Source organism: Malaclemys terrapin, chromosome 3 (assembly GCF_027887155.1).
Source record: "Malaclemys terrapin pileata isolate rMalTer1 chromosome 3, rMalTer1.hap1, whole genome shotgun sequence".
Lineage (NCBI taxonomy): Eukaryota > Metazoa > Chordata > Testudines > Emydidae > Malaclemys > Malaclemys terrapin.
This window is the reverse complement of record NC_071507.1, coordinates 190,973,588-190,995,017: the sequence shown is the minus strand read 5'-3', so window position 1 is coordinate 190,995,017 and position 21,430 is coordinate 190,973,588. Positions and strand designations below refer to the sequence as shown.

General features: G+C 43.6%; 1 protein-coding gene across 2 annotated transcripts in view; it reads right to left on the bottom strand.

Annotated features, from left to right (window-relative positions):
• Positions 1 to 21,430, bottom strand: part of EVA1A (eva-1 homolog A, regulator of programmed cell death) — a 313,292-nt gene that overhangs the window by 174,677 nt on the left and 117,185 nt on the right. For both annotated transcript variants that reach the window (XM_054024335.1, XM_054024336.1), the window contains exons 2-3: positions 19,275 to 19,489; positions 2,014 to 2,137 (exon numbers count right to left, since the gene is read on the bottom strand). In XM_054024335.1, the coding sequence (XP_053880310.1) occupies positions 2,014 to 2,137; positions 19,275 to 19,489 (339 nt within the window). The remainder of the gene's footprint in view (positions 1 to 2,013; positions 2,138 to 19,274; positions 19,490 to 21,430) is intronic.

Below are 21,430 nucleotides of genomic sequence, written 5' to 3'. Positions count from 1 at the left end.
CTTTGGATCCAGCCTGCGGATTTGCCAACCCCATGATGTTGAGGACCCCGCGCTGCTCCGGGAAGCCACGGACATCGCATCCCTGTGGCCCCGGGGAGAGGGGGAGCAGAGAGCTCCATGAGCTGCTGTTGCCTGTGGTTACCTCCCTTGAAGCTCCCATTGGCCGGGAACGGGGAACCGTAGCCAATGGGAGCTTCGGGGGAGGTACCCGTAGGCAAGAGCAGCGCAGGGAGCTCTCCGCTCCCCCTCCTCCCCGGGCTCCAGGGATGCGGTGCCCGCCTCTTCCCAGAGCGGAGCAGCACGGGGCCGGGGCCAGCAGGGAGCCTACCCTGGCCCCGATGCGCCCCCCTGCCACCCTAGAGCTGCTCCAGGTAACCGGTGCTGGGCCGGAACCCGAACCCCTCCTGCACCCTGCACCCCAACTCCCTGCCCTGAGCCTCCTGCCACACCCCGCACTCCCTCCTGCACCCCAACCCCCTGCTCTGAGCCCGCTGCCGCACCCTGCACCCCTCCTGCACCCCAACCCCCTGCCCTGAGCCCCCTGCTGCACCCCAACACCCTGCCACACACCACACTCCCTCCTGCACCCCAACGCCCTGCCCTGAGCCCCCTGCCGCACCCTGCACCCCTCCTGCACCCCAACCCCCTGCCCTGAGCCCCCTGCTGCACCCCGCACGCAGTGGTGGGGGTGGATTGGGGGGGCAGGGCCGGGGACAATGGGAGGCGGGTGATGCGGCCCTCGGGCCAATGTACAAGTCCTCATGTGGCCCTCCTGGTGATTCGAGTTTGAGACCCCTGGTCCTGAAGCTTCTGTGGAGAGCTCAAAATGCTGCTGCCATTCAATGTGCAAGCCTAATGGTCAATGCATTATAGATGGTATTACGAACCGACCAGATTCCCAGGAAGAGTTCTATGACACCTTCAAAATTTCAGCAGTCTACAGTCCTCACCAGAACCTGCATACAAACCCTAAGACCTTTTCATGACATTCCTTTTCAGCATATTATACACACGGCAAGACAACACAGCTGATGCAGAACAACAGAAATTTGTCAGAACAACGTGCTAATCACTTCTATTTTATACAGAGAAAATTCTCATACAAAGATGGACCTTCCATTCACCTGCTCAAAGACCACAACTAACAGATGGTAGCGATATTTCATTACCCCCTTTTCATTTAATTACTGACAGATCTTGCCAGCTCCCTCCACTCAACAAGTATCAGACTCGGGATTCTGCAGCAAGAGCCTCCTCCTCGGCTCACCATTTATTTTAAAATCTCTTCTGATATCAGATCTATCTTGGTCCTTGCCCAGACCTTTTTAAATTTCCTCTCCCCCTCTGCTATTGTTGGCTGTGATAACTTCATAACTGTATTATTTCACTCTCCAAAAAGGTTTGGGATCTGGTTTGTATGAAAGGGGCTATACAAAATAAGTTATAGGCCAACATTTTCAAACTTGGGTACCTAGAGTTAGGCACCTAAAAAAGTGGTCCATATTTCAGAGATGCTGGGCAGACACAGTTCCCATCTGGCCATTTATTTGGGTGCTTAACTTTAGGCACACAACTTTTGAAAGTTTGGGCCACATGGATTGTTGTCACACTGTCAATTTGTGTTGTACTAATGGCTTCTGAAGTGCAGCCTTGCATCTAGTCAGCGCAGAGTGGAAACCTCTGCAGTACAAAGTGGGAGCAGTCCACCCAAGGAAGACAATGTTACCAGGGCAGGGCATAAGCTGAATGTTGGCAAGAGCTTTCTCTGGCACCTGCAAATACAATCCTTACTGCAGACTGCCAATGAGAAGGAAAAAGTCTAACAGCAATGCCTTGAGAGAGCAGGGAGAGGGCTCTTCTGTACCCAAATGGTTTATGTTACATTGAAAATAAAGGCGGAAGGTAGTGAAAATCCCCACAAAAGAGAATGCTAGGAAGCCTCACTGCAAAAGCTTAAGCTAGGGATTACTTTGATCTTACAAAAGCAACCAGACTCACTGGAGAGATACTTACTTGGCCTGCACTTGTACCATACGATGAGGTATTTGCCGGTTCCAGGGCACGGATCTAGACCAAACAGCCGGCTATTGACAAGGAACTGGCAGCTCCGTCTGTCCTGGCACTCATCCAGCATTTTCTACACGGACAAGGGCACACATACAAAAAACAAACAGAAAAATAGAAGCACTTTAGTACCTATCAGAGTGCACTGAATGGAGAAAGGCTTCAGAGCAGCAGTGTGATCTTGGCCTCACTGAACAGTATGATGAGATTGCACTGAAGAGGCCGCCAATTCTCAGTGCCCTGGAATTCCAGGGACTCTTCCCAGCCTTGTTCAGTGCACACACAGTCCAACAACAATGGCCAAGTTCAGCCTAATGCTACAACATTAACCCAAAAATGTATTTGTCCCAATGGGGCCCTGACCTCAGTTAGGAGCTCTAGGCACTACTATATTACAAAGTACCACAAATTCACCACAACCACTTTACATACCCAAGTTCCCACATAACAGCGTTCCAGGCACAAGCCAACCAGATAATGAAATGAATGGATCAGGGTGTTTGTTAGATAAGAAAAGGGAATCCAATTATCTTCCCCTATCGAAAATCTGTATTTCAGATTATTTTTCATGCCATATCCATGCAAATTCTTGCAAACGACCCCCCTAAAATCAGTTGTTCACTTAGACTTATTATTGTGGTACTGCTTGTACCTTAGAAAGCTCACAATGACGGGCCAGATCCCCAGCTAGCTTAACTCGGCATAGCTTCATTTGCCTCAGTGGAGTGACACTGATAGATACCAGCTGAGGACCTGGCCGACTGAGTGCAAACAAAGCAGACTGAATGGCAACATTGCACCACAGGGGCTGTGGGGGATTCCAATGGATGGCATGGCTGAAATGCTAGCTAGCAGCCCAAATTAGATCATAATGCAGACATCTGAGATTTAAGCAAATGAGTGTGAAAGAGAGGGAAGCAAGCACAACACTGGAAATTTTAGGAAAGATTGAGGCCTTGGGTAAAATTTTAGCACCTAGGAGCTCCTCAGTCACTTTTAAAAATAGGACTCCTAAGCCACTTAAGTGCTTTTAAAAATCTCATCTACACACAAAACTTGCACTGTGTTAAATTAAGGTTTGTTTTTATACCAATTTAGTTAAGCCCTGGGTAGATTTTGCTTTAAGAATGGATTTTGTCAATTTAGCTTAATCAGGCAAAAAAATGGAGGGTTTTACACTGATTTAACTAAAGAGATTTAAAAACACACCTTTCATCAAAATGGTGTAACTTTGTGTGCGGACAAGGTCTGAGAGACAGATAGTTCAGGAGAGAGGATTGGCGTTGCCACAGTGAGTACCAGATCATGAAATATACAGGACAAATCCCAGTCTGACGGAAGCTATTGACAATCTCACCGTTGATTTCACCGTGTGGTCAGGATTTGGACCGCATACTTTTAAATGCCTTCTTTTATTAGGGTACGTCTTCACTACCCGCCGTATCGGCGGGTAGCAATCGATTTATCCAGGATCGATATATCATGTCTTGTTAAGACGCGATATATCGATCCCCGAACGTGCTCACCGTCGACTCCGGAACTCCACTAGAGCAAGCGGCAGTAGCGCAGTCGATGGGGGAGCCGCGGCCATTGATCCTGCGCCGTCTGGACCCCAGGTAATTCGATCCAAGATACTTCGACTTCAGCTACGCTATTCGCATAGCTGAAGTTGCGTGTCTTGGATCGATCCCCCCCGCCGCCAGCGTAGACCAGCCCTTAGTTACAGAAAAGGTGCAGCAATTGTCATTCTAATCACTAGCAGTAGAGGTGGTAGGAGTATTACTCAGCCGACTTAGTTTTGAATGGGACTCACTTTTCCCCCCTTCCAGTGGTTTCAATTTAGCTAAACTCACGCAGGGCTTGGGAGCCTGATGGGTTCTCCCATTTCTCATGTTCTTTGAATTACCTTCATACACTTCTCCATTCATAAGACCCCTTATAAAACTCCATCTTAAAATCCACAGGGGAAAGACATTCTGTCTCCTGATAGAAAATGGCTTCATTAAGAAAGATTAATGATTTTTATCCCTATGATCCTTTAAAGCAGAAAGGGGAGGGGGCAGTAAGTGGGGCAGTAATTAAGTTTTATGTTCAGCTAGATGACTTAGGTGGTATTTACATACTTCTGTGGAGCCCCTTAAAGCTCTAAAATTACCATAATGTTTGTCTGACACACATGAACCTGTCAGAGCATTTTGACTGAGACCACAGAGTGAGATAATTCATTGGCATCGTTAAGTCCCTGCTTAACAGAGCTATGAATTCCATTCCCAACCTGATTAATTTTCACTTACAAGGCGACTTCGGCAAACTGTGTCTCAGAAACTCTCCCAGCCTCTCTCCACTCCTTTTTCTGTTCCCTCCTCTCACATGGACCTGCTTTTTGTCCCTTTCCATAATCCCACCACTGTACCTCCCATGCCGACACTTTCTTCTCTGAAGCTTCTACCATTCAGACTAACTTTCTCACTATCTCAGTGATTCTCCATCTATTTTCAAATCTCAGCTGAAAATAATATATTTCCTCCCTAGCCAACACCCCTTCATCTCTCCATCTCCCATATTTATAACAGGCACAGCAATGGCTGCTCCAGTTTAGGTTACATAGCAGGTTCCATTCTAAACCCCAATATTTTTGGTTGTTCAGATACTTCAGAAGTTTTCACCTTTCTGGCTGACATTTGCCAGGCTTTGTCTCTGCTTGAAGTTTTGTTGATTTATTTTAAAGTTTAAACCAAGACATTTCAGCCATTTTTGAGGGCAAAGTGAACAAAGAGCATACTTGTGATCTTTTCAATATAGAGATCTACAGATGAAAAATCTGGGAGCTGAATGGAAATAGGATGCATTAAGATGAGGTGCTTAGGAGAGTTTGGGGATAGCAAGTTATTTAACTAAGGCATGAAAACTCTGTGTTTCACTACGTTGAAAATGCACACATTAGTCAGTAGCCACGTTCTATACAATCTAGGTGGGATTTTCAAAAGTACTCAGCATTGACCTAACTACTCCCATTGAAACCAATGGGAAACTACCAATGATTTCAGTGGGACTAAGTTAAATTAACATGGAGCACTTTTGAAAACCCCACCTTCTATGTGCAACCAGTACCCACACAGCTTTCCCTAGGCACAGTGCAGAGAGTGAGGCAGCTAACCACTAAGCTAAGCTAACTATGAACGTAGGTGGTCTTTACATGCCAACAAATGTTCATTATTCCTTTGCCTTGTTATACACTAATCTCCAGTATGTACCACTTACTGCATATTTTTCGCATAAATGACTTCCTGGTTCTCTTTGTCTGGCATACAGAGTAGTACACTGCACTAGAGCATGCTACATACTGGTGTATCAAAGGGCATAGGAGAAATTAACCATGCAATTGCAAGATTGTACTGGAATGCTAGGGGCAAAGTTAAGGTTGAGTGTGAAAACTTTTTGAATATCTAACTGTGCAACTTCAACATTAAGTAGAGCTGATCAAAAAAAGGGAGAAATTATTTCATGAAAATATTCAAAATTTTTAAATTATTTTTATGTTGTGTGGTTTAAAATGGGCATTTTGGCAAAAAAAATGCTGAAAATTTTATCAAAATCATTATTCAAATTTTCTGTCTAAAACCTGGGCTTTGCTAAATAAAAAATGTTTATAATTATTGCAATCTTTTTAATAAAATTATCAATAAAAGTAATGGAGCATTTAATAAAAAAGGGAGAAATGCAAATCATGCCACAAAAACCCATTCTTGATTTTAAAAGTTTTTGCATTAAACATGTAGACCCGCTCTTACATTAACTTTTCTTTAACTGGAATTTATCTTTGAACTCTATAATATATCTTGGATGCATTCTGTATGATGGATGTGATCTTAACAAAAATTTTGTCTTTCCACATGTACCACTGAAAATCTTTCCCCTGCTATCCTCATCTACATTTTCCCTACACTAGACAAAAAGGTTATAAGTGTGTCAAAAGTGGTGCTGACTTTTCAAATCAGTCAGTGGGTGATCAACTGACATGTCATGGGACTTTCTTACCAGGGAGGCAATTTGTTTATTGTTTATTAATCTACTGAGCGTCAATTTCCTTTGCAAAGTCACAGATGGCAACAAATTATGTTGAACAAAGAAAGCTTTCTGTTTATTCTCTCGTGCTACTTCCTACTTGATTCGCTCCCAGTCACTGTGAGCTGAGAATAACAAATCACTGCTGAGGAGGTGGAAAGGTGCAACAACAAAATGAGAAAAATACCCTTGAACAGTCTGGACATGTATAGAATTCACATGCAGAATTAACCATGACTCTGACATAATCATAGTCTGGTGGGCCCCTCAGCTAGTACAAAATAAAGTCACATTGTATTATAAAAATCACACTAACTGGGGAGGAGACGGAATCCTTGTCTGGCGCAGACGGGGAGGAAAGACTCCTTAATTGTCTTGTGCCATTTTATAACGGGGTTCCAGCGGTAAATCAAGCCTCAGGGCTGACAGTCAGAGCCCACAAGGGAAGTCATGGCAGTTTAAATCCATTCCATTCTCTGCTCCATGATTGAGTTGAGAAGCCAGGAGATTTAGGGGAGATAAGAAGGAAAGAAAGCCAGGTGAATTTAAGCAAAACAAACACCAATCTGACCGCTGTGATTTATGCCTCTGATTAATCTCGCTCCAATGACCCAGCTCTTAATGTGAGAGCTGCTGCAAGATCAAAATCAGGTCTTTCCATGGGTACTGAGAAGCTACACACTTGATAAACTTCATTGTGTTCTCTACTGGGGGAGGAGGAGGAAGGGGTTCCTTATTAAATGAAATCAAAGTTTAAAAAAAAAAAAACTCAATTGGGTCACTGCAAGAAGGTGTTTTAAAAACCCACCCTCTACACATACATACTTTTTTATCTCTTTGTGATATTCACCAAGAATTACTTGCCTTGAGCATCATTCATTTTACATACACCACCACTGAGTTTAACACCTCATGGCAAACCTATTCCTGTTTTAATTCCATTGCAGTCAATGGAGCTAATACACCCAGGGTGACATCCTGACCCCACTGAAGTCAATGGTAAAACTCCCATTGACTTCAATGGGGCCAGGATTTCACCCCAGGGCTGCTCTATTTATAACATCCATCATCAGAGAGGCACAAGGATGACTCTAGTCTAGAACAATGGTTTTCAAACTTTTTTTCAGGCAACCAGTTCAAGAAAATTGTTAATGCCCGCGACCCAACGGAGCTGAGGATGAGGGGTTTGGGGTGTGGGAGAAGGCTCAGGGCTGGGACAGAGGGTTGGGGTGTGGGGGTGAGGGCTGTGGGGTGGGGCTAGGAATGAGGGGTTCAGGATGTGGGAGGGGACTCAGGACTGGGGCAGGGGATTGGGCTCCGGGATGGGGTCAGGGCTCTGGGCTGGGGGTGGGGATGAGGGATTTTGGCTGCAGGAGGAGGCTCTGGGTTGGGGGGGGCTCAGGGCTGGGGCAGGGGGTTGGGGCGCGGGCTTACCTCGGGCTGCTCCCAATCAGCGGCCCAGCAGGGGTGCTAAAGCAGGGTTCCTCCCTGTCCTGGCACTGCGACTGTGCTGCGCCCCGGAAGCAGCCAGAAGCAGGTCCGGCTCCTAGGCAGAGGCGTGCAGGATGCTCCACGCGGTTCTCGCCCGCAGGGACCGCCCCCACCCCAGGTCCCATTGGCCGGGAGTGCCGAGCTGGTGCTCAGGGCAGGGGCAGCGCGCAGAGCCCTGTGGCTCCCCTGCCTAGGAGCCAGACCTGCTGCTGGCCGCTTCCGGGGCACAGCACACTGTCAGAACAGGTAGGGACTAGCCTGCCTGAGCCGGGCAGCACTGCTGACTGGACTTTTAACAGCCCGGTCGGCGGTGCTGACCCAAGCCACCACAACCCAGTGTCTTATATTCCGCGACCCAGTACGGGGTCACAACCCGCAGTTTGAAAACCACTGCGCTAAAACATGCATCACTCCTGCCAAGTGTGAAACAACAGGGAAGGCCCACACTAAATGATGTTTCAAGTAGTATGGCATTGAGACACAGCAATCAAAAGAGTTAGATGCATTCTTTAAATTAGAGATATGTGCATTCATCATGAAGACAGGCATAAATATTTAACAGGAGTATTACACAGTGCATCAGTATCTTAAAATATATACTAGGTGAAAGCCTGTGCTGTCGTACGGATGTAACTCGTAGTAAAGTGTAAAAAAGCTGAAAATGGCTGAGAACTTAAAAATTGCATGGTAACAGACCGAGAATCCCAGTGACAATTCAAACTTGTGATATTCTGAACAAAAAGTGCTCTCAGCTATGCTTGTAGCTGTTTCCATCACTTCACACTGATTCAGCCAAAGTTCTAGGCTTCAGAGTGACAATCCTGGAATCTTATTCTATAGTTATACAGGGTTTATTGGGCCAAATTCAGTCCTGGTGTAAGTGGGTGTAACCCCACTGAAGTCAGTGGAGTTACACATAGCTGCACCAACACATTTTCCAGTCATCTACCTAGCTAGGCCACAGGATTTGCAATTAAAAGTAACAAATGACACAGCCTTTATTCTGTCTGCATTACCCATGATACAAAGCATGGAGTATCCAGGTTCCCTCTCTTAAATGGTCGGGAGAATCGATTATTTCATTTGGGTTATTCTTACAATTGGGTTTCATACTATTTTAAATATTGTTGATTTTTTTGTATGAATTTATACATTATTGTAAAATCATAACATGCTAATATTTTTTTACAATTGTAATTCAAACAAAAGTTTCAGATTTAAAAGAAATATTTTTAAAAATAATCCTGAACAATGCACATAAAGAAATAATGGTCATTACAAAGGACCTCCCAGATCTTAATGCAAATCAGTGAGGTTCATAGAGTCAGAGGATTTTGATAGGAGTTGTGTGGGAAAGTAGAACAAATTACAGATAGGAGCAAGAAAAGGAGGACTAATCAAGGAAGCACTATCACCGTAGATTGGACATGAGGTGCCTGTCTGAGGCAATATCAAGCAACTGCTATAATCAGACCTCTGTATCATGCACCAACTCAACTTGCCATGTGACTGGTAGCCCATCATTATTATTACTTATTATTGTATAGCGATAGCAGCTGTAGACCGCTATCAGGAATCAGAGACCTATTGTGCTAGGCATTGTACACATAAAACAGAAAGTAGTTCCTGCTCCAAAGAGTTTACAATCTACGTAAATGTACAGATTGACTTACTTACCATCTAAGTAAACGGCAATGTTATGCTGTACTGGCCTAGAACATGTATGGGCATGCACCTTTCTGTCACATGCTGTCTAAACATACCAGGGTGAAATTAACATGGCCTGGGAGCAAGATTAAGATGGAATGAATCCCCAGGTATTAATTCAGATGTGAAGCACTCAAGAAGGAATATGTTTGGCAGGTTGTAGGGGAATGGATTGATAAACATCTACTATAAATACTGACTTACAAATACTGACTTATATTGACTTGGCATTAATTAAGGGTGAGGAACTCAATAACAATCTGTATTAAAGGTATCATCTTCAAAGGAAGAAGACATATTACTGATGAAAATATAAATGAGAATATAATTTAGGAGTCATGGGTTTACAGGAAGGGAATGTTTAAAATGCACAGCAGTGACCCATGATGCTGTCAAACACTTTCCCATGGGAGTGATGGATGCCCCAGCACTTGGAACTCTTACACCTCGACTGGACAACGTACTAATGCATGTATTCTGGGGAACAATCTTGCACCAGCTGGCGGGGTGGTCGAAATAGAAACTGGAGACACAAATGATCCATCACCTTGTGGTATGCAATCAGACTGCTTTGAAGAGCGATTTCAGTGAAGCTAAAGATTTCACGGATAAGGCAATTCAGAGACTAAATAGGCAGATATTCACCACTGCTTCTGCACAGAGGTAGTATCAAACATTTTTGCCACTTACAAATATTTAACATGTTATATACATTGTGGGGGAGCTATACTTACATTCCCAACACAATGCAGCCTGGGCACTGTACATGCGATAAATTGCATCAGTTCTGTGATTTTAGGCTGAGTTTGGAGATTATTGTAACTTCTTCAGAGCATATACTCATTGATCATGATATTAGCCTTTGTAAAGCCGCTAGCATCATGTGTTTTTAAGTGCTGCTTCACAGCACTTTTAAAACCCTGGAACATTAAAGCTCACTGAAGATTTCTGTATGTTCAGAGGCTGAAATAGAAACCCTTCACGGAAACAGCACATAAACCACTAACAAATTAACACATTATACCAAGATGCAGATTGGTCCAGTGGTCACATGACTGGGACGGAGTAGCTCCGGGTTCTACTCCCAGCTCTAGTGCTGACCCGCTGTGCAGCTTTGTGCAAGTCACTTCCCCTTTCTGTGCCTTTGTTTCCCTCGCTCCCTTTGGATTCTGTGTTTAGACTGTCCCAGCTTCAGGGACCGGCTCTTATTATGTGTTTGTACTGCACCTAGCACAATGGGGTCCCGATCTCTGTTGAGGCCTCCAGGTACTAATGTAACATAAAAATAATAATTATAATAAACTTCTTCAGATGAAGACGATGGCAGCAGAGGAGCCTAATACAAGAGTCACAGCGCTCGGCTCGCTAGGAAATTTGGGTCACTTGAATTACATTTGTTTTCACTCCCCATTTCACTTTCTCCGAGGCTCATGGAAAAATGTTTGGGAAAAACAGCTTCCATCCCCATCACCCTATGATCAACATTTGCCTCCTGGTTCAGAAGCTGTGCGGCTGCTGAAAAGCTTAGCTGATCTTCCCATCACCAGAAGAGTCAGATCACTGCCCTTGCTTCATATTATTAAAACCTTGCCAGTGAAGGGAAACAACATCTCAGAGAATTCTGTGGTTAAAATGCCAGGAATCCACTCCCTTTTGTATGACTGCCTCCCACTCTGGTAGAACAGCAGCAGGATATGATGACAGAGAAAGTGTCATGTATCTCACGTAAAGGACAAAAGGAAATACCACCTCAGCAGCCTTCGTGATCCATGTCCCTGATCATCCTTGGGAGAGGTGAAATAGACACAAACTAAACACAGAAGAAATGCCAAGTGTTCTTTCCCCAAAAAGCGAACTAATGTTTCTAATGAGAGAAGCATGATTCATCTCGAGAGCACATGGTTTTCTTTTCAGGCAAATAATTCACAAGGCTGAATTTTGCCCCCCCCCCGAGGTGCAGTTCCCCTTGGTTTCATGCATGCATGTCTGAGGGCAGAATTTAGCCTGCATTCTACTTGACAAATGTGTAGAAGCAAAAACGCAACACCTCTATAGTGCCTTTTATTTTCCTGATAACAAGGTTTTTATTCTCGGTCACCTTGTTAATAGGAGGATGTTGCAGATAACAACTTGGCATGAGGCATAATCTAGGGTATACGATAACAAGCGATGTCACACATTGTAAACTCTCTTCCACACAAGCCTGGAGTTATGTTTAATGCTGTAAATTAATAACATCAGGAATGTTGATTCAGGAACATGGAGTTACCGAAAGATTTATAAATGTATCAAGAATCCCATATCATTTCAAGCTTCATCCTCTGACTCTTCTCGTTGTGTATTTTACTTTAAATCTATCTCACATATTTTGCAAGCCCACGCATTTTGGGCTTAGCCAAAACTTTTATGGGGCTTTTTTAATTACACATATTTGTTTCTGATTGGGCCACACAAACTTACAGCAGTTATATTGCTCCTTCTGTGCTAGTGTAAAGACTAATGTGTGCCTATGCATAAACATTGATATTTTATATAACACACACAATGGACCAAAACTGCAAACTTTGGATCCAGACCTGAACTTTCCCATAATCTGGGAGTGTTCAGCTCCAGGACTTTTGTTTTGGCTCCAGTCTAATACACAGACATACAAACACATACACTCACATGGCTAGAATTGTTTTTGCATGCTATAGTAGGGGAGAGAAGGTTATATTTTAATGAACTCATTTTATTCATAAATAGTAGTAGCCAAAGGCCTGAGTCAGCTTTGAGGTGCTGTTGTGCTAAGAGCTATAGAGACAAATACAATGATACAGTCTCCGCCTCCAGGAGCTTACAATTTACCTTGTAAATATTTATTACTGGAGGTATCTGAATGAATGAAGTGAGGACACAGCCATTTTTTAATGAAGGCAAAGCCCTTACATAGCTGTGCTTGTGTCCCTCTTCTGCCTCCATAGACTCACAACTCACAGCCCCTTTTCCCACAAAATCCCATCACTATTTACTTTCATCTGAAATCTCCCAAACTAATCTGAAAATGGTTCTGAACAAAAATGGGCCATCGGTCAATTCACCTGAGATTGCTGAAGGAGGCTGAAGTTCTTTCCCGCCACTAACAGAATCTGGAAACAGATACTTGGCCACAAACCATGGCAGATGTCCCTGATGGGGGAACTTCCATTATGGGAAGCATTGGTGCATAGTGGCCACACTCCATCACTTACAGTGTGGAGAATATTGTAATAACTGAGCCTATGAATTTATCCTAACCATGACCTCCACTGTGAGAAGTTCATAAAATGTCACAATAACCTATAACCATAAATGTGGGGATGGGAAAAAATGCGAAAGGGAGACAATGACCAAATTAGTCCAAACAAAGAACCAGCTGATATATCTCAAGGACTGTGTTAAGATCATTCTCTGGTAAACAAGAGGAGTGTGGAACTGGAAGTCAATTGACCAATATTGGTGAATCAGAAATTAAACCTAACTGGTGAACAATATAATGAGATATGGGCTCTTACACCCATCGTTCCTTTTGGGGTACTTAAAAGAGAAGACTTTGTGGGGAAGAATAAAACTAACCACTGCTGGCTGGGAGACAGATGGACAGGAAAGAGCAAGCTTCACAATCATGATCATCACCCCTACCATCTCCTGGAAAGCCAGGGTCCACTGTTGTACCACTACACCTTTGTTGTCCTAATTCTGAGAGATGTCGTGCCCAGACTGAACCAGATGATATCACCACCTCCATCAACTTTGGCTAAATTCTGAACACCATCTGGGATAAGAAACTTTGTCTCCACTTCTCCTCTCCTCCCCTGGGTATGCTTTTCCTTCCCCAGCTTATTTCTTCCCTTTCCTAACCCTCTCCTTAAATTTTACCTTCTGTCTACTAAGAGTCTGGATTAGCGGGCCAAGACTGTCTCTTTTACAACACTGCTGTAAGCCTGTGGCCAGAAAGAGGAAAGCAATGCCCTAACCAGCCTAATGCTGGTATAAGTTTGCCAGAGTGGCTGATAAGACTGTGTGCTGGGCCTGTGTTTCTCCAGTTGCCAGTAAGAGTCAGAACCAGAGACAGAAGCTGCATCTTCTATCTTTGCTCTTCTTTTCTCTCCCCTTTTGTGTGTTTGTCTTGTTATCTAGGAACAACTACAGCAACAATAACAGCTTCAGCCCATCTCAGCTAACTTCTCTTTTCTGCCCCCAAATGGACAGTTATTACCATCTTTAATCCCATCTAAAAGACCAGCAGCCAGGGTTATTTTCCTTTTAAAAAACTCTCTCCCGCTAAAGGGAAAGGGAATAAGGGATATTATTAAAATGAAAACTTTGCTTAATATTTACATTTCAAATGCTTTAACTGTATTTCTTTCTTCCTGTACCTATAATTGAAGGGTTAAAAGATGTTTAATGATCTGTTTGCCATGAAATGAAGCAGGCCGAGACTTTAAAACCCTGAACCATATTGACTGTTTACTGTGGTATCGTGACAGATCATGTTGCTACCTGGGCCCACTTATTCCATCTTCTAAGACAACACAACAGGAGTCAGAAAGGACCAGCAAAACCCAGAAAGAGGCTCGGGCTGAAAGGCACCCTGAGGGCATGAAGGTCTTGGAGACTGGCCAGAACCTGCACTGACATGGCAGCCCTCTAAGGAAACTTGTGGAGCTATGGTGGGTTTTAAAGTTGCTCCTCCTTTACCAGCGGTAGGTCTGTGTAACAGGGGCTCCTCTATGCCGGAAGTAGTAACAGTTCATGGAGGTCCTTTGTTCAGTCACTGGTGTGGCAGCTGTCACATATGTAGAGGGCAGCAGTAACACTGGATGCTCTTCACATTGGCCACTAATCCCTCAGGTGAGCACTGCATTAGTGGTTCAAGGAGGAATAAGTAATACCACCCTCTACACCAGCTGTCCAGAATCTAGTCCAGAAATCTGCAAAACTGTCACGAGAAGAGTGACCTAGAACTTGGCAGCTACATTTCAATGGTGGACATAAAATTAAGGAACAGTTATGGCCAAAGGTTCAGAAATAGGTGTGACTGATGGCTGGTATCTTGGTCAACACTCAGGTTTGAACCACGGAACTACAGAACCAGGAGTCATTACAGCTTGATCTAAAGAGCCAGACTCCCTAGCAGGAGATTGTAACTGACTCACATCCTATGTTGATTGGGCAGAAGGAGCCACATAACATGAATTCACCAGTGGGTTACATAGATACCTATATTGTCGAAGCAAAATATGGGCATAGGAAACCCATCACTCAAGACTAGAGCTGGGCAAAAAATTTGGGGGGGGCGAATACTTTATTTGCTGAAAAATGCAATTTCGATTTACCAAAACTGTTCACAAATTCAGGAAGAATTCAGCTAATAGTTTTGTCTGGAAAAAATTGGGGAGGAGGGGAAATCCCCAAAAGTTGAAATGTTTCAATTCAACATTTTCTAAATGAAACATTTTGACTTTTTGTTTCAAAACAACATTTGGTTTTGAAGTTTATCTAGATTTAACACAAAAAAAGATAAAAAACACTCAAAAATTAAACAAAACGTTCTATTTTGGAGGAAATTAAATGTTTACTCAATCAATCAGAAATGAAATATTTAGGTTTTTTGTTTCATCAAGAAAAAAAACAAAAAAAATTGCTGTTTGACCCAATTACAGGTTGACCCAAAATACATTTTTTTTTTTCGGTTCAGCCACCAATCCAAAAAAAAAAATCTGTGTGTGCAAAAGAGGAAAATACCTCTTCCAACCACAGAACTTTGCATTTAGTGCACACAATTACTATTGGTGATCAGAGGTATGTATTCTGTGGGGACAATTTAGACATTTATATTTAATACTCTGACGCTTAATGTTTCAGGATTCTGACTGCCTCTTCCACTTACTCATAAGCAGGAAAAGAGATGGCCAGGAGGCACAATAAATAGGACACAGCTGTTGCATCATACTTTTGTCCCCCTGCAAAACTTGATAGTTCCAACTGCCTGGGTCCCCTGCAGAGCCAAGGAAGAGATGTTGCATATGTTCATATTCTCCACCCATCACCATAGTGCCTGAGTACATTCCTGACTAGCATCGGGACACTGATTTCTTATCTCCCTATCAGGAATAATCTACGTGGAATTTCAGAAGCGACAGAATACAGGCCAGTGTTAGTGGTTGGCTTGCACCACTACTGTACTGGCCACTGCCACAGAGTCAAATAGGTCCAGAGTTGGCCCAAAGGGGGAAGGAATGGGTGGTCATTTTCCACACTGCAATATCTGAAAAATGCAACAGCTGCTTCAAGAAAAATGATAGAAGCTTTTCTGATTTTCCTCCAGATGGTACTGCAATGAACCTCAAACTACTGGTATTAAAATCCCGCAAATCTGAGAACAGACAAATAGTGTCTGATTTTCTACACAACTTTAATCTGTTCTTTGACCTACCCCATTCATACATTTTGGCCCAGCAGCTAAGTAGAGACCCAGTCACTTCACTTTGAGACGGAAAGCCTAGTATGAATGGCCCTTTATGGCTTGCCATTCAAAGTCTTTATGCATTTGGAAATCTCACATCGAATCTGACTTCACTATGTTAGAATAACAGAACTCTGTAGCTTCGGGTCACTGACATAATGTTTCAGACAGGCATTCCCATGTGGCATACATTTTGTTTCAAATGAAAACAAGTGCCAATAGCAAGGGATTCTGGCACTTGACCCCAAGGACTAGGCTGGAGGCCTGGATTAACAGTGGTAAATCTCAGTGTAATCAACCTCAGCCTTTTCCCTTTTATCACAGAAAAGGCTTCCGAACTGTACTTCTTGATAGTGGGGCTCCTTTAAATGGGAATTAAATGTAACTCCTCAATACAAAGGGATTCCCTTGTATTGAAGGATGTTAACTCCCAAAGCTCCTCTCTTCCAGAGAGACAGATTTCTGCAATCTGGGCTTGATTAGATCTAGTGATTTAATTGTGAAGGTTTAGCTGATTTTTTTTAATTACTATCAAACAGGATGCATACACAATGGCCCCATCTATACTCTCTGTACAACTGAGTTTAAAAACCCAGGTAGTCAGCACTTCCGGTGGGTTTGCTGTAAGATATCCAGGGACTGAAATGGATGGAAGTCATCCAATGCATGAGGTGAGGAAGAGAGCGTTTTCCATGAATAGAGGGCAGCATGGAAGACAGCATGAGGACCAGGTTGAGAGAAGGGTTCAAAAGGCACCCTACAGGGCTGAAAGGAGCACAGTTTGAAGGAGGATATCTATCTAAAGTACTTCTATGGTTTCCACCTCCATAGTATCCAAACACCTCACAATCATTAACCCATTTCTCCTCACAACACCCCTGTGAAGTAAGAAAGTGCTATTACCCACATTCTGCAGGTGGGCAACTGAGGTACAGCGTGACTAAGTGACTTGCCCAAGGTCACACAGGAAGTCTGTGGCAGAGCAGGGAATTGAAGTCAGGACTCTTTAGTCCCAGGCTAGTGCTCTAAGTATACAAGCATCATTCCCTCTGAAGCACCCGGCACTGACCACTGTCAGAAGACAGCATACTGGGCTAGATGAACCATTGGTCTGACCCCAGTATGGCTGTTCTTATGTTCTTATGGGTAAATAGAAATAATTAAATCTCAGCCACTTTGTAAACTCATCCTCTAAAGCAGTGGTTTTCAATCTGTACTCCGCTGACCCCTGGGGGTCCGCAGGGTCGCGAAAGGTGGTTGTTACCATAGAACAGTGGTTTTCACCCAAGAGTCGGCAGACTATATCTAAGATTTCCAAAGAGGTCTGCACCTCCATTCAAAATTTTTAGGGGTCTGGAAAAAAGTTGAAAACCACTGACCTAGGGATCAACCACTCAGTGCTACACACACACACACATACTACATGACTGACTACAGCACACACCGCTCTCATTCTAAAACCCAGAGGGACGCTTTCTGCTCTCAGAAGCACCATGGATGCCAATGGAACCTGACTGCATAAATCAAAGGGCAGCGTGTAGCCCACAGGGTGCAGGGTCACAGGTGGAATCCCCATCACTGGAGGATTTTAAGAACAGGTTGGAGAAACACGTGTCAGGGATGGTCTGGATTCATTTGGCGCTGCCTCAGTGCAGGGAGCTGGACTCGATGACTTCTAAAGGTCCCTTCCAGCCCTACATTTCTATGATCCCATGAGAACCCTGCCAAACACCCGAGATCGTCATTAAATCGCTCCTGCAAGCAAAGTCACGGCATGAAAAACTAAACACTATGTCTCTCCTCTTCTCTCGCTATTCCAGATGCTGGGGAGGCTTCTTAAATATGCCGCTTGCAGATAAGGGACTGGACTAAATACATGTGTGTATCTATTGTGCATGCAAATGCAACTTATTGAGCAGATTTTGAAAAGCATTGTTTGGCAACAAATAAATAAAAGAAGGATGGGTTGGCCTCAGCCAAAATCCTTTGTCTTTAATCTCCACATCCTCCTGCCCCCACAGCATGTCTGCCTGTTGCCCCCCTTGTTACAATGTCACATATGGGAAAGCCTCTCTTTACCGCAAATTCTGGTATGATAGAAGGAGACTCTGAGTCCCAGCCATTTGATATGCAGTATTAGTGTTACAAGAGCAACCGCAAGTCTGTCGGCATGTCGGTGTTTTACAGGGCACATGTTGCCCCACCACTTTATCGTCAGCATTTACCACTGACATGTAGGAGCAAAAGCACTCAGATCAGCTCTTTAAAATAAACTGTAAATTTCTCTAAAAGTGCCTGGGTGCAGGAGATGCCACAATTAGTAGCTCTCTGGGGAAACTGGCCATTTGCCAGATTGGAACAAAATGGTTCCTTGCAGCACAGATGCATCGTTCCTTTAAACCACTTGTTCTGCTGTAACATTTATTACTAATTCTTATTGATTTATAGCCATAAATATGCAGGGCACTTAACACGAATAAAAGTGCAGGTCTTTGCCCCCAAAAGCTTGCAATCCAAATCCCTGATCCTGGAAAGACTGATGCATGTACTGAATGTAATGCCCATGAGTAGTCCCCACTGAAGTCAATAACATCAATCAGTGTAGGTTTCCACATCTGAATTTTCCAGTCCTATTCAACGTACAAAGGGTTCTTTGTGGTAGTCATACAACCTTAAAGAGAAGATACTGGTGATAGGTTTCTTCCATATAAATGAGTGACTAAAATTAACTACTGTCACGTGGGCAGAATTCCTCTTTATGATTCAGTTATCTCTGATGATTTACATCAGCTGAGAATTTGATCCTATGAGTACAGGAGAAAAAGCAAACCAAAGATTCTAGCTGGATTTCAAGTCACTAAAATAAAACACCCTAAAACAAAATGTAAGTTAACCCTACAGGAAGTCCTGTCTACACTGAAAAACTACCATGTTGGGAGATCCAAGTGAAAGGTAGGCCATCCCCCAAAACAGTTAAAACAGAGTTTGGTCTTGCAATATATTTGTGTTTTAGCCACATTCCTGGACCACTAAAGTCAAAGGCTGTAGCAAAATTCAGGAACATCCCATAAGACATAATTCGGTCCCGTCTACACTGCAAGAACAAACTATTTATTAACAATTTCATAGATTATAAAGCAAGAAGGAACAACTGCGATCATTTACTCTGACCTCTGGAGTAACACCACAGGACTTCCCTCAATTCTGGTTTGAACTACAGCACAACTTTTAGAAAAACATCAGACCCTGATTTAAAGATTTTCCATGATGAAGAGTCTACCACAGCTCTTGGTAAACTGCTCCAATGGTTAATTACTCTCACAGTGTCAAATGGCCAATGTTACCCAGCGTGATAATTTTTAGAGCATAGATCTAAGTGGCATCAAGCACAAGACAGCTGCTGCATGGCCTGGGAAAGATGAAACCAAGAATTAAAGAGATGCAGTTTAACATGCAATACCTGAAGGGAAGTACCAACTGAACAGGCAACATCTTCCTTAATTAAAGTTGCATAGGACTGTAGGTATCGGGAGGGACACATCTGATGACTTGGCACAATTCGGCCATAAAAGGACGACTGGATGCTGATGGTGGTTCTGTGAGGGCATCTCAGGGAGACATATTCTCCATCGCAGGCATGGTCACTGTAATTCTTTAACACTCTTGATATAGAACCTGACAAAAAAAGATGACAAGAGCCATTAGCTTCCTGTCACTGATCATCATACTTTGTTACACAGGGCTGCCACTAATTAACTAAAATCCAGCTAATTAACTCTGACTGCACTGCAGTCAAGTAGATTTCGTCATAATCTCCCACTTCACAGCTGGGGAATGGACATGGAGATTAAGTAACTTGCCCAAGGTCATTGAGAGTGTGCATGGCAGAACTGAGGTTACTGCCATGCACACATGAGTTCAGGAGTTCCAGGCTCCTAGTCCAGCACTCGGACCACTAAATTAGGTTGTCTCTCTCAAACCGTATTTTAATTTCTTTGGTTGTTTCTCCCCTTTTAACCAATGGCATGAAAAGTTTGTTTTCTCCCTTCTTAGGTGGAGTTTCTAGGGTTTCTAAAAGGAAGCTGCTCCACAGAACCAAATCTTTCCCAGGGAGACATTACAACATCATATATCACAGTAAAAGCACTAAGAAGAATAGGTCATTTATTCATCAAACACCAGGGATGGATGTCACTATGACAACATCTTCGGCATCCGCCACACTCAAGCTTCAGGGTTAAGCATTCTGGTACTGACCCAGAGAGGTGATACTTGCCCTCAGCCACCACTGAGATCGGTGAGAGTTGTGGACGTTCAGTACTAGAGCTAGTCAAGGACATTTTCAACAAAACAGGTTTTTTGTTAGGAATTGCCAATTTGTCAAAATTGAAACTTTTTGCAGGAACATACCAATTTCAATTAGACTTTCGCTGGTAAAGATTTCTCCCATTCAGGATGGACTCTGGTCAAAACTAGCATGAAAGACCCACCCCTGAATAGCCATATGGTTAGAGCTACACATCCAGAAGGTGGCAGAGCCTGATTCAGACCAAGGACTCGAAGCTGGGTATCCCATATCCTAGATTGAGTGCCCTAGTCATCAGGCTGTTGGTTAATCAGGGATGGGTGTGTCTCTCTCCTTCTGATGAAAAACTTGGAAAGGTCTCAGTTTCATCCTGATAAGGAAATGGCCTGGGAAAGATGAAACAGGATGGGTGGGGGGAAACATTCCCCAGTTCTATCTGGTACCTTCTCAAGATCAAACCCTATGTCAATACAGCTCTGCTTAATAAACTAGCCAGTGCTTGTCCTAAACAAATTAGTAGCTTGCCAATTTTCAGGGTTTACCCTAGTCAACTGGAGGTGCTGTGTCTAGAAACCTGTGAAGGTTTACAGCCATTGAAAGAGGGGACTGGGTTAGGATTCCTACCTGTAGTGAGCTCTACCCTCCGCTACCTGCTTCTGCTGGGAACCATTCCCAATCTCTCAGCTGGCCCCCACAGCAAAAGCCGTCTTCTTCTACAGCCCGTATCTGCCCCTCTCCCATCCCAAGTAGCAGCAGGGAGAAAGCCTGTGTGTCTGCAACAGAGACTGGGTGCTAGCACTTCTGAGCATGGAACCCAAAACCTGCTCAGAGGGCAGGAGTCTGACTGGCTGTCCAGAAAACCAAAACAACCCCATCTCCTTTTTTGTTTATTGATTTTCCTTTCCCTGCCCTTTTCTCTAACCTTTTCAGTGGTAAATGGATAAAGGTTAAAGAGGGGAGGGAGGGGCAAGGCAGAAGAAAAAACAAAAACCTAGGAAGGAAGAGAAAACAAAGTTTTGAAAATGTTCAAAACTGAAAAAAAAATGATAGATTTCACACAAAAATAATATAAATTATTATTTAGATTATCATAGCGGTCCCTTTTGTGCGAATTTCCCACAATCCCCCTTCCTTTTCAACTATAGAGCAGGCTAGACAAGTGGGTAAGGGGGCCATCATGCTGAAATGGGTCAGAGGTCACAAGCTGGGCACAAGATGCACAGGACAAATATAATCCTCCTCAGGGACCTCGGGGTTAAAGCAACACTGTAGCTCGACCCCACCATTTAGCTTTGATTATAGGGTTTTGG